Source organism: Arachis duranensis, chromosome 3, assembly GCF_000817695.3.
Source record: "Arachis duranensis cultivar V14167 chromosome 3, aradu.V14167.gnm2.J7QH, whole genome shotgun sequence".
NCBI classification, from domain to species: domain Eukaryota; kingdom Viridiplantae; phylum Streptophyta; class Magnoliopsida; order Fabales; family Fabaceae; genus Arachis; species Arachis duranensis.
This window is the reverse complement of record NC_029774.3, coordinates 95,768,505-95,780,044: the sequence shown is the minus strand read 5'-3', so window position 1 is coordinate 95,780,044 and position 11,540 is coordinate 95,768,505. Positions and strand designations below refer to the sequence as shown.

Below are 11,540 nucleotides of genomic sequence, written 5' to 3'. Positions count from 1 at the left end.
AAATAATTAGAATAACTCATGATATAATCAATACTTAATGCATCTCACTATTTCTTAAAAAAAAATTTTTTCAAGTTTGATAAAGATACAATGGATATCTTATAACCAAAAAAATTATTGAAAATTTTGAAAATAAACTACTAAAGCAAAATTATTTTAAAAAAGATCATGCAAAAGTTAGAATAGAAAACTCTATGGGTTGGAAAACTCCATGCTCATAGTATATGTGCACTCTTCCCTCATTGTTGTTTGTATAGAAACACATCTCTACCAGCTCTTTATCATGACTAAGTGCTCGCAATTCACTCTTCATCGGTCTACCAAGAATAACCCACCAACACTCAACCATGTTATCAAAACCTAGGACTTTATAGTAATTTCTCAGTGAAAATACATCTAGTAAATCTTCATCCAGCCCAGTCAACTCATTGGTGTAATCATTGTCATAAACTAAACTGCCATTTGGTTTGGCGACAAAACTACCTCCATGATGATACACAATCGTTATATCTTCATCTATCTACAAATAAAATTCAAAAAGACATAATGGTTAAAAACTACACTAACTTCAATATATTGAAAACAGTAATTTAGATTACAGACAATTCAACTAGGGCCAAGCAATCCTTTCTCAAACCAACATAAATTATATATCAAATATGTAATTTATATTGCCTAATGTCAAACTCTCATCATGTATGAATATGATTCCTCCCTTCCTTCTTCTTGTTAATCTTATCAAAGCTTTCACCTACTCTTCTCTATTCAAAATAATTAATTTTATATTTATTTCTAATATCTGAATATTAATACAGGGCATTCATCAAATATAACTTAACAATGCTGGAACTAACACTTGCTACTTTTAACTGCCATGCTTTAATAATAATAATTATGAACTCTCTTTTGAAATTCAGCAAAAAAATATTTTGTTTTCGTAATTATTAATTAAATAAATCTAAATAAAGGAGAAAAATTTATAAAGTAAACATAATTAGATATTTGAAAGTGAAATTTTTTTTGGGAGTTCGGTAAAAGATATCTTATGAGATCTATCAAGACTACGTTTCTACAATAATAAAAACTCTCACTACTGATTTCACCAGATATATATAGTAATTATATTAGAGAACTATCAACAAATAAAATTGTCATTTTAAATTGATAGAAGAGTAATACCGTTGCTTTAACAATGATTGCTCTAGTAATAAATTGTTTGTACTTTCACCCAAAAATTCATGGACAAAGAATTAAAATGGGATATGAAGGAATAAGATTGTCATTTTAAAATGGTTATTAAGAATCAATGACGGTTCAAATGGACAAAAAATTAAAAGATTCAATTGACCACAACCACAAACATACAAAGAAAAATAAACCTAGCATGCAAGAATCCTACCATCACCAACAAGGCAACAACCATAATCAACCAATGTCCCCCAAAGATTTACCGATGAAGTAGTGCAAAAAAAACGAAAAATAAATCTCAACCAACATTTTGTAAAAAACAGAGCATTGTATGTTAAGAGCAACGATTTTGTTACTAACCTATTTTTATAAAAAATTGTGATTCTCAGATACTTCGTCTCCACTATAGGGGCAAAACCAATGAAAAAGCTTTCAAACTTCAGTTACAACGACAACAATGGTTCTTTTTTTACTAGACATATACGAGAGGAGGAAGAGGAAGAAGAATGGTCAATTGGGATTTTACTTTTGAAGTGGTTAATGTTTGGGCTTTTGTTTAACCCCCTCCCTTCGACATCGTTTCTGAATATTTTTCGCACCAACCGTTAACGGCGTCGTTTAGATAGCGTCAGGTATCATTTAAAATTGTCAGGTCAGCTTTTCGGTAATAAAAACCGACAGAAGGACTAACTTGAGGTATGAGTCAAAATTTTAGGATACAATTTGAGTCAATTAAAAGTTTGAAGGCTAAATTGCGTTGGAATAAAATTTGAGGAGCATTTTGAGTTTAACTCATGTAATTTCACACTATACACTTAAGAAGTGGACTAAGAAAGAACACGAGAGAAAATGTTAAATGGTGAGAAGATCCATTTCCCCATTGTGTCAAGTGGTGATAATTTGAAGTTAAATGGTGAGAAGATCCATTTTCCCATTGTGTCAAGTGGTGATAATTTGAAGTGTACCTGTAACAGAGGAACAGAATCCATCAGAGGTTGATGGCGGCGTCGTTTAGGTGGATATTGCAACTGCATAAGGACGTGCCGAAGGCTGCGCGGTTCTACTCCGAAGGGTTGGGGTTCAGCACCAACGTGTGCACTCTCCGCTGGGCCGAACTTCAATCTGGTCTTCTCCTCCTCGCCCTCTTGCACTCGCCCAACCCCAAGTACTTTCCTATTTCTCTCATGCCCTCCTTCTGTTTGATCATTTGTCACCTTCTAACCATTTCAACAGCCTCTACCACTTGGCCACAAGTGACCAAGTCGTGCAGATCCATAAGGGCTACTCTTCGCTTCTATCATTTACTGTAACAGACATCAATACTACAGTCACAAAATTAATGGCTTTAGGAGCTGAACTAGATGACCCTATCAAATATGAGATCCACGGAAAGGTAATGAATGATTCATTTAACATTTAAATGTTCAAAGTTTTCAATGTTTGAATAATGAAACAAGGTTTGTTGTCATTTGCTTGTGATCAGGTTGCAGCTATGCGCTGTCTTGATGGTCATATGCTGGGCCTCTATGAGCCGGTATAACAGAATTTCCACTAACAGCTTCATGTATTGCAATCCATATTATAGTTAAATTGCATTAGGGTGATCACCATGGCAACGTTTGATAGAGAAGACATGAGAAACATCTCCTTTTTTAGGATTCCCTTCAATAATTGATAGTGTGTGTTCGTCCAAATCAAAAACAGCAGTGCAAAGCGTGTGAAGCAGTGGACCTGAGAAGATAATAGCAGGGAAAATTTTATAGTTAAAAATAAGATTGAAAGAGAAAGGATTCAGATTTCCGTCAGAAATTACCTGTCATGTAGATGGGGTATTTTCTGTCATCTGCATCTCCTAGTAGTGACAAAAAATCCTCTTTTGTCTTTTTGGGCAGGGCAGCTGCCCTTTTCTGCCTGCTGATTGAGTTCTCATCATGTACCTTGAATTAAACCCAAGAATGTATTTACTCACTAAATTAAGAAATGTTCTAGTGATTGAATTATGTATGATATCTTGATATACGAAATTGCAAACTACTAGTAATTTATCTGTGTTTTGTGATTTGGATAATTTTGTGTGTCAGTTACCTGATTAATTTGTAGGTGGAGATACATGTTTGCATGGAAGAAAGGTGGTTCCCCCACCTCAAAAATTGAATCCCGCTTCCTAGAGGCAGTTTCTACATTGAGTATTCTGCGTGTACTTGTTTCAATTAAGTTGTAGCAATGCCCCACAGAAATTTCTGATGACCGGATCCGCTGAAGAAACCAACGTCACAGGAAGACATTAGACTCATCATGAGCTCATAAAGATGAAAAAACAAGAAAGGCTACAAAAGCTTAACACTGATGGCATCCTCTATGCATGTAGATTCAAGAATGTCTCGAGAGATGAAGTTGCGACCTATGCCACCAGCCATGATCTCATCTTCAGCCGGCGGTACAGAATCCAGAGTGAAGGCCTAAGAGGATCACAAAACAGTTTTGTACTTAAATAACATTCTTGGCTTGAATTACACCTCTTGATAAGGCACTAGAATTCTCGAGAATCTTCATTTAAGATGTTATCAAAGGATAATTTCTTAAGTCCAGGAATGTATATGTATAAATTAACTTGGAATGAGGAATGTTAGTTTACCAGTCCATGGCTATTGAAGCCAAAGGCACAGCTTGGAAGCTCTCCAGCATAAGTGTAACCAACGAAGAACATTCCATCCGGCAAGATTCTTTTGATTAAATAGCTGCATATTTGATTGAAGTCCACAATGAAAATTGAAAACAACTCTATTCGAATGCTGAAGCTAGGGCAATAAATAACTGAAACATTAAGCATTTAAGCTGACGTGTGGCCAACAAGCGCAACATTTGCATCCTCATTGTGCGCCGCAATGGCCATAGATTCACCCACAACAAGAACATCAGAGCAGTCATCCAAGGTATCTGCACTGTAACTCTTTGCTCCTTCTTTTGGAATGAACGCAAGAATTTCCTTCCTGAAGTTGATAAGTAAAATCTGCACAACCAAAATAGATACCATAAATTTGATATTTGATATTACTGTTAATAAAGTAGCAGCATTTGACTCCCGCATGAAAATTTCAGAGTTACATGAAGAAGAGGCACCGCGCTGCCCGCTGCAGTACCCAAGAGCTCATCCCAATATCTTGGAAATTTTTTTTTATTATTATCGAAAAGGGTTTGGAGGAGTGATTGGGATTGAAGGGTATTATTGGCAAAAGGTAGAAGCTGATTATGAAGAATGAAGTCAGTAGCAAGCCTAGTCTTTATGAGTTTAGAGAATCTTTTGCCAATTAAAAATCCGAATTGATATGCATCTTGGCATGGACCAACTTGAAACATCTCTATCTTTTTCCCATCTCCATCCATATCGGAGCTTCGCGTTTTCGTGTAGCTTCCTCTCCTCTGCAGTGTCTGCGTTACCTTATCCTCTTCTGCACTTTTCTATCACTTCACCTACTTCTTTACTTCTTGTCAGTTATTTCCACGAAGAGTCGCTCTAGTGTATAAATGCATATCTATATAGATATACAGATATTCTATATCCTTCAATGTTTGATAGACGCGTGTGAACATGCTTTTGCAGGATGGGGGCAGCGTGTCAGTCTTTAGTAGCTTGCTCAAAGATGGCTCAGCTTAGCCAAAGTCAGGTGTGCGAATTGCAAACGGGGTTTAAGTTGTTGGATCAGATTCGACTGGAATAGTTATTAGTCCTGTGTTGGTCTATTTGATTCTTTAATGGGCCTACAAGGCCGACATGTAGTTATGATCTTCCTAAGTCTTGTTAAAACTAAGATTTGTAGCTTTGATTTAAGCCGAAACAATAAAAAAGGTTGTCACGATTACGATTATTATTAATGCATTGCTTAATTTAGATTATTTTTTCAAATATCTCCGTTAACGATATTTCTTGTAAAAATTGTGTCAAATGTAAAAAGGAATTACAAATTTACGAAGTACTGACCATTATTATTATTATTATTATTATCTCTTTTAAGAAGACACAAAACTACTTTATATTTCTAATATCACTAAATCGACGCACCAAATCGAATTGAATTTTTTTTAATCTATCCATATATCAATTTATTTATAATGATAAATTATATTATTAAATAAAATAGCTCTTTAAATTATACAAATATACAAACATTTTATATTTGCTTACAATTGGTACGATTTAGAGTTTTCAATGTAATTGGCTATGAATTATAGTAAATTATATGTGAAAGGTGTTGCAATATTTAAACCGATACGACTTGTAACAGTTTATAAATAGCAACAACGATTACAAAATATAACGATTTTTAAGGAAGAAAAACAAAAGAATATAACTAATTTTTTTTTATAATCTCATCTTATTAGTTGGGTCTAAGGTTTTGAAGGCCAAATCCGTTGTTGAAGCGCTCTAACTATAATGATATAGTGTATGAAATTATAAATAAATACATAAAAATTCTTCAAAAATCGTATAAATACAAGAGTTAAATACAAAAAAATAACGTTGAGGAAGAAGAAGTGAATGACGAACTTGCGATAATTGGAAAAGAGAAATCAAAGTGATGGCGAGAATGAGTGTGGTAGCTGACCAAAGAAGAGAGACAGAGAATGAGAGAAGGGGATTCAAATTTGGAATCGGTTTTGGTGATTGCAGAATTTTCCTCTTCAAACTGCTGTTGTTTTAGCATGTTTTCGAAAATAAAAAAAATATCGGTTCGAATCAGTTGATCGATTCTTAACCGGTTTTGTAGTTCAACTCTAGTATTTAAAATTTATAATTTTATATATAGATCGAACCGTGTTAGTCATTAGTTTTTTATCCAACCACTTCAATCGACTGATTCAGTCCGATTATCAGAACATTGGTTGTAGGAGTGTTTATGGGTCGGGTGAAACCGAGTTTGATGTGACTCAGACCCGACCCAAAATATATACCGGGCTTATTTGTTAGAGCCGAACCCGGGCCTAAACCCGATGAAACCTACACACTTTCTAGCCACGATTATACCGGGTGAAAACTGAGCCATTAACATTACTTTCTTGTAAGTTAGCATGTGAAAATATCCAAATTTCCAAGACTCCAACCATTATTTGACATGGTAAAATTCACTTAGAAAAATATAACAAGAACCAACCCTTCCGTAAAATTAAAGCATAACCACAATCAATACTAATATTGTCTAATAATACCAAATATCTAAATTAATACAAATAACACAATATTATGTATTAGTCTAAAGTCTTATGCATTTTAAACATAAAACATTAACTTATAGTCTTATAATGACTAATAATACAAAATATTAAAGTTTACAATACTTAAATTTTACATAAGAATAGCCATCATCCATCACTAATAACACAAAATATTAATTGTGTATGATGACCGAGCCACCGGACCATAGTTCAGGTCGGGCCGAGTTCGGGTGATCCGACCTATGGCCCGGACCCGACCCGAAAATATTAATTGTATAAGTAAGAGTGAACATTTTCCTCAAGCTAATTAAACCCTAATACATCAAAAGTCAAGAAATTCAACACCACTACATAATTTTTCGAAAATTAGAGGAAAGGAGAGGTTGGAGTGTTAGAGTAACTTATCAAAGAAAGTGTTAGAGCTTGACGCGTTGGACGTGTAACCGCAAACGGTGCAACGATCGGAACTCAAATGAAGAAGTTATGGTGGATGAAAGTGGAAGTTAGGTTTTTGTTCTTCACCTTCCTCCTCCCATGGCTGCTGGAACGAAATGAGGAATGGAAGGGAAGTGATGAGCTGAAACTCATTTAAGTGTTGGGTCCGGTTTAGGCCCGGTTCAACTAGTTCGTTTGGTCTAATTTTGGACCAAATTTTTTGAAATTAGTATCAAAATTCTCGTTTTGAAGATCTCTATCCTATTTTAATATTATATTTATATTTCTAATTTTCCTAATTAAAATTCAATTTATTGACTAATTATTTACTAATTTTAGCGGGGTTTACATTATCTATTATAAAATAAAATATGCACTTCTTCTAATAATAATAAATTTATGTAAATTATGATAGTTAATTTAAATTGAATACGCCTAAAATTTAATATAATTCTAATACTATCATATCATAAGAATTTTTTTAAGCAACAGTAAAAAGATTAAAATATTATATTCTCCATTCAATTTTTATAAATAAAAAATTTAAAAATCACTAATATTTTTTAATTTTTATGCAGTAATTTTGTCAATATATATGAAAAAATAACAAAAATAGAAAAAATTTTAACGACTTCTAATAATTACTCCAAAAGACAACAAGGTTCCTAATAAAAAAATCTATTAATTCTAATTGACACTTAACAAAAAAATCAGTAGTTTGATGTGTATATGTTTCGTTAATCAAGATAAAAAATATTAACAAAAAAGTTAATTAGTTTCATAGAAATAAAAATAAAATGCTAATTTTTTTTTGTCAAAAGTCTCATTATCTTTTGGAATAATTTTTTGATACTATTTAAGATTTTCTGCTAGAATTTCAAAATTCCAAAATTAAGGCATCATTTAATTTTATTTTAAATACTTAGGACGAATGTTTGAAAAAAAATCCAATATCTAATGCATTTTTTTAATATTAACAGAAGATTACTATGCACCCTTTTCTTCCCTACGAGTTTGGACTAAATGTGCTTTTATTTATAACAAATTTTTCAATTCAGTTAATACTTAGACAACAGATATAGTCAAATCCATTGCCACACCCATATTTGTGTATCATAAATTCATTAAGCAGCCCAGTAAGGCACACCCACAAAAAACAGAGTCCAACAAGTAAAATTACACTTATAGATTTGGTGATTAATCACGTCAACTAAGATTCGGTTCCATCCCAAGCCAGCCCTGACACATACCGCAACAAGCTCTGTCAACCTATGTGAAGCTGCTTCCTCCCAGCTAACATAATGCTAGGTGTCAACATACCACTCAATCAATGAGAATATCTTTATCTCTACATATGTACATTATAAATGGCCTTCCATGAGAACATTTATATAGCATTTTTTAATAGTATAAAAACTTGAACATATTTTCTGAATAAAAAACCATGAACTTGTAATATGGCCAAAAAAAGAAAAATACAACACTTAGTTTTAAATAAAAGTAAGCGGAGACGAGGAGCTTTTTTCGATGAAAAATGTATTTTCAAGATCTTGAAGAACCAAGTTGTAAACGAAAATAATAAAAAATACATGGACTGGTTCACAAATAAAAAAAGTAACAATTGGGAGAAATTTTCAAAAAAATAGAGAAAATTACTTATGAGGTGAGAATTTGTTATGACAAAAAAGCACCAAAGTCCATTAATAGGTAGAGTTAAGTTGGATTAGGGTTATTGGGAAGCTTCGTTTGGACCACTTAGAAAGAGACTACGCTTCAAAGCAGAGGAGATTGAGTGATTGAACGGCGAGGTTCACCAAAAGGGAAGCAATGAACCACACGGGACAACCAGCGATGCAGGTACGTTGTGTCGATCACATTGAGTTATTTACGGTTTGATAATGTCGCCGGAGGTTGGTGGAGGCATGCTCCTGAAATTGGTTTCAATTGGGGGATTGTGCCTTCATTGTGTCTCTGAATTGACGACAAATTTGATGTTGCAATATTTGTGGTGTCTGATGCAGGTACGACTAATCAGAATTTAAATGTTTGATTTTGTTGTGCATTTAATGTGGGTAGTTATTGTTTTTAAGTTGTGAAGATTAAAATTAAAATGGAAAAAAAATTAGCATAAAATTTTGTTCCCAGTAATGAAATTTGTTCAGCTGTGAAACCTTTATATGATGAATGTAGTGATGAAATAATGGAAGAGTAGGTTTGGATCCATTGCTAATCCTTGTCCAGATGGTACGATGTGTATAGTTTTTCTTATGTTGTTGACAACAGTTATAAGTTTTTGATGTTGGAAGTTTCCGTTTAGAGAGATACACAGATGAATTGGAATTGGAAATTATTAAAATGTGTGTTGAAATTGCTATTGGTTGTTACATATGAATGAACTATACCTAGATCCGTACGAGATTATTTTCTGAGGTGTGTGATATAGCTGTGTATTAGTATTTATAATTGATAATGCCAAGTTTCACTTAGTGGGATATGTGAACTGTCTCAGGAGAATGAGTTTGCAGAACGAAGCTATAAGGTTTCATCTAATTTTAACCGAGTCCATGCGTCGTAGGTGTGTGTGTTGTTCAGTTTTGAAGTTTATAATTTTTAATTGTGCGATTTATGATGATGTGGCCCATTGTTTGGTGTCACCCATGGTCTATGTTGTGTGTTTTAGGTTGTGGAGGATGGGATGAGCGGCGATACCGTTCCTAGGGAGTAAACAAAAGCGGTGGATTTGTCACAAGCAGATGCGGACATAGAAGTAGAAGAATCAGTGATAATTATTGATGGGAGTGGGTCATTTGACGCAATTGAATTTTCAACCCTGGCAGCGAAGAACATCCTGATGACGGAGTTCAAAAATTTACAGGCCGCTTATGAGTACTACAACGAATACGATTGCAAAAAAGGATTCTTGGTGAGGAGATCGAAGGTGGGTCGTAAAACAAAGTACGGGGTCGGAGGGCAAAATCATTTTGTAGATATTCATGTGCTCAAGGAAAAGAGAGCGAGAGGGGAAACACATACAGCGGAGTCCGGGGAGAGAGGTAGATGGATCCTCGACCTATCACATGGTGCAGGCGTGAAGCTCGAATAAAGGTGTACATTGATGATACTAGAGGGCGATGGTATGTTGAACAATTTTGTGATGACCACAATCATACCATGTTGGATGCGAGATTTATGGGTCTGATGCGATCACACAGATCAGTCAAGGAAGGTAATTTGCACCAAATCAATTCAATGAGAAAAGCTAGCTTGCGAATGCCGACAATATTCCGCACTTTTGTCAATCAGTCTGGGGGATTCAAGACTGTTGAGTTTGAGATAAAGGATATCTATAACGCAATAGAGAAGCAAAGGCGGGCGGGCACAACAAATGCTGATGCCAGGTTGAAGTTCTTGTCAGGTTTAAGGAGTAATAATTGTGGGATATTTTGGAAGTACTCGTTGGATGGTGACAAGAGGCTTTAAAATCTCTTCTGGTGCGATGGTACAAGTCGTTATGATTACAGTGTGTTCGAGGATGTCTTGAGATTTGACGCAACGTACAGTCAAAACAAATACAAATGCCCGTTGGTAATATTCTCAAGTGTGGACCATCATATGAGGACGGTGGTGTTTGGTTGCACAATTTTGAGCAACGAGAGTGAAGAAAGCTATTTATGGTTGTTGCGGTTATTTCTTGAGGCAATGAAAGAAAAACAGCCGAAATCCGTCATGAGAGACGGGGATCTTGCAATGAAGAGTGCAGTTAGTATAGTTTTTCGTTGTGCACATCATAGGTTGTGTAGCTGGCATTTGTTAAGGAATGCCACTGCTAAGGTTGGACGGCCTGGGTTTCTTTGAAAATTTTGTTTATCCTTGATGGGCGATCTAGAGGTTGACAAATTTGAGAGAATGTGGACGGATAGCGTGGTAGAGTTTGGTTAGAGAACCATCCATGGATAGCTGACATGTGTGTAAGGAAGCATTCATGGTCTAATGCGCACATCCAGGAAAATTCTTTGCAGGGTTGAAGATAACATTGAGATCTGAGCCGTTGAATATGCTGATAAGGGAATTTATACATAACGGGTGCAATCTACAAGATTTTGTGGAGCACTTGACAAACCCCGTTTTGACGGTTTATCTTGTATTGATTTTAAGAGATTGTATGACCTTTTACCCACATTTATTCAATGAAATAGCATGGTTTTGTGATTGTCTCCTTATTTGTGCTTAGATGTGAAAACATGCTTTTCAACCCTTAATTTGATGGTTTTAATTTCCCTTTGATTCCACTAGATGCCTTGATATGTTTGTTAGTGATTTCAGATTGAAAAGGCTAGGAATGGATCAAAGGAGTGAAGAGGGAAAGCATGCAAAGTGGAGAAATCATGAAAAGTCAAAGAAGTTGGACTCGCCCATGGACGCGCGCGCGCACCTGGCGCTTGCGCGCACCTGCGAATTACCCCATGGACGCGTACGCGTGCTGTGCGCGTACGCGTCGATGCTGGTTTATGATTTTTTAATGAATTCGCAACCAACGAATTCTGAAGGGTTGTGGGGCCCAATTGCAACCAACTTTGGCGCCAAAAATGCTATTTAAAGCCAAGGATTGAAGACCAAAGGGGGAATCACACATTCCAACTCATACACACACATTAGGATTAGTTTAGAAGTAGTTTCTAGAGAGAGAAGCTCTCACTTCTCTCTAG

General features: G+C 35.1%; 3 protein-coding genes across 5 annotated transcripts; 2 read left to right on the top strand and 1 right to left on the bottom strand.

The window, feature by feature from the left end:
* The first annotated feature begins 2,186 nt into the window (after positions 1-2,186).
* On the top strand, positions 2,187-2,648 carry LOC110279341 (uncharacterized). The gene is made up of 2 exons (XM_021138603.2): positions 2,187-2,353; positions 2,422-2,648. Exons 1-2 carry the CDS (start codon positions 2,187-2,189, stop codon positions 2,606-2,608), a joined length of 354 nt encoding a protein of 117 aa, XP_020994262.2. The 3' UTR covers positions 2,609-2,648.
* On the bottom strand, positions 2,348-4,949 carry LOC107479824 (uncharacterized). 3 transcript variants are annotated; one of them, XM_016099924.3, is made up of 8 exons: positions 4,294-4,945; positions 4,029-4,198; positions 3,824-3,926; positions 3,531-3,647; positions 3,274-3,444; positions 3,002-3,125; positions 2,797-2,919; positions 2,348-2,492 (listed from the first exon to the last, which is right to left on the bottom strand). In XM_016099924.3, exons 1-8 carry the CDS (start codon positions 4,570-4,572, stop codon positions 2,470-2,472), a joined length of 1,110 nt encoding a protein of 369 aa, XP_015955410.1. In that variant the 5' UTR covers positions 4,573-4,945; the 3' UTR covers positions 2,348-2,469. The 3 variants fall into 3 exon arrangements, with proteins under 3 accessions (XP_015955410.1, XP_052114624.1, XP_020994261.1); XM_052258664.1 differs by lacking the exon at positions 2,348-2,492 and having other exon boundaries at positions 2,564-2,919; positions 3,331-3,444; positions 4,294-4,948; XM_021138602.2 differs by lacking the exons at positions 2,348-2,492; positions 3,531-3,647 and having other exon boundaries at positions 2,564-2,919; positions 4,294-4,949.
* Positions 4,950-9,891: 4,942 nt separating this feature from the next.
* LOC107479815 (protein FAR-RED IMPAIRED RESPONSE 1-like) lies at positions 9,892-10,314 on the top strand. The gene has a single exon (XM_016099915.1). It carries the CDS (start codon positions 9,892-9,894, stop codon positions 10,312-10,314), a length of 423 nt encoding a protein of 140 aa, XP_015955401.1.
* Positions 10,315-11,540: the final 1,226 nt, after the last annotated feature.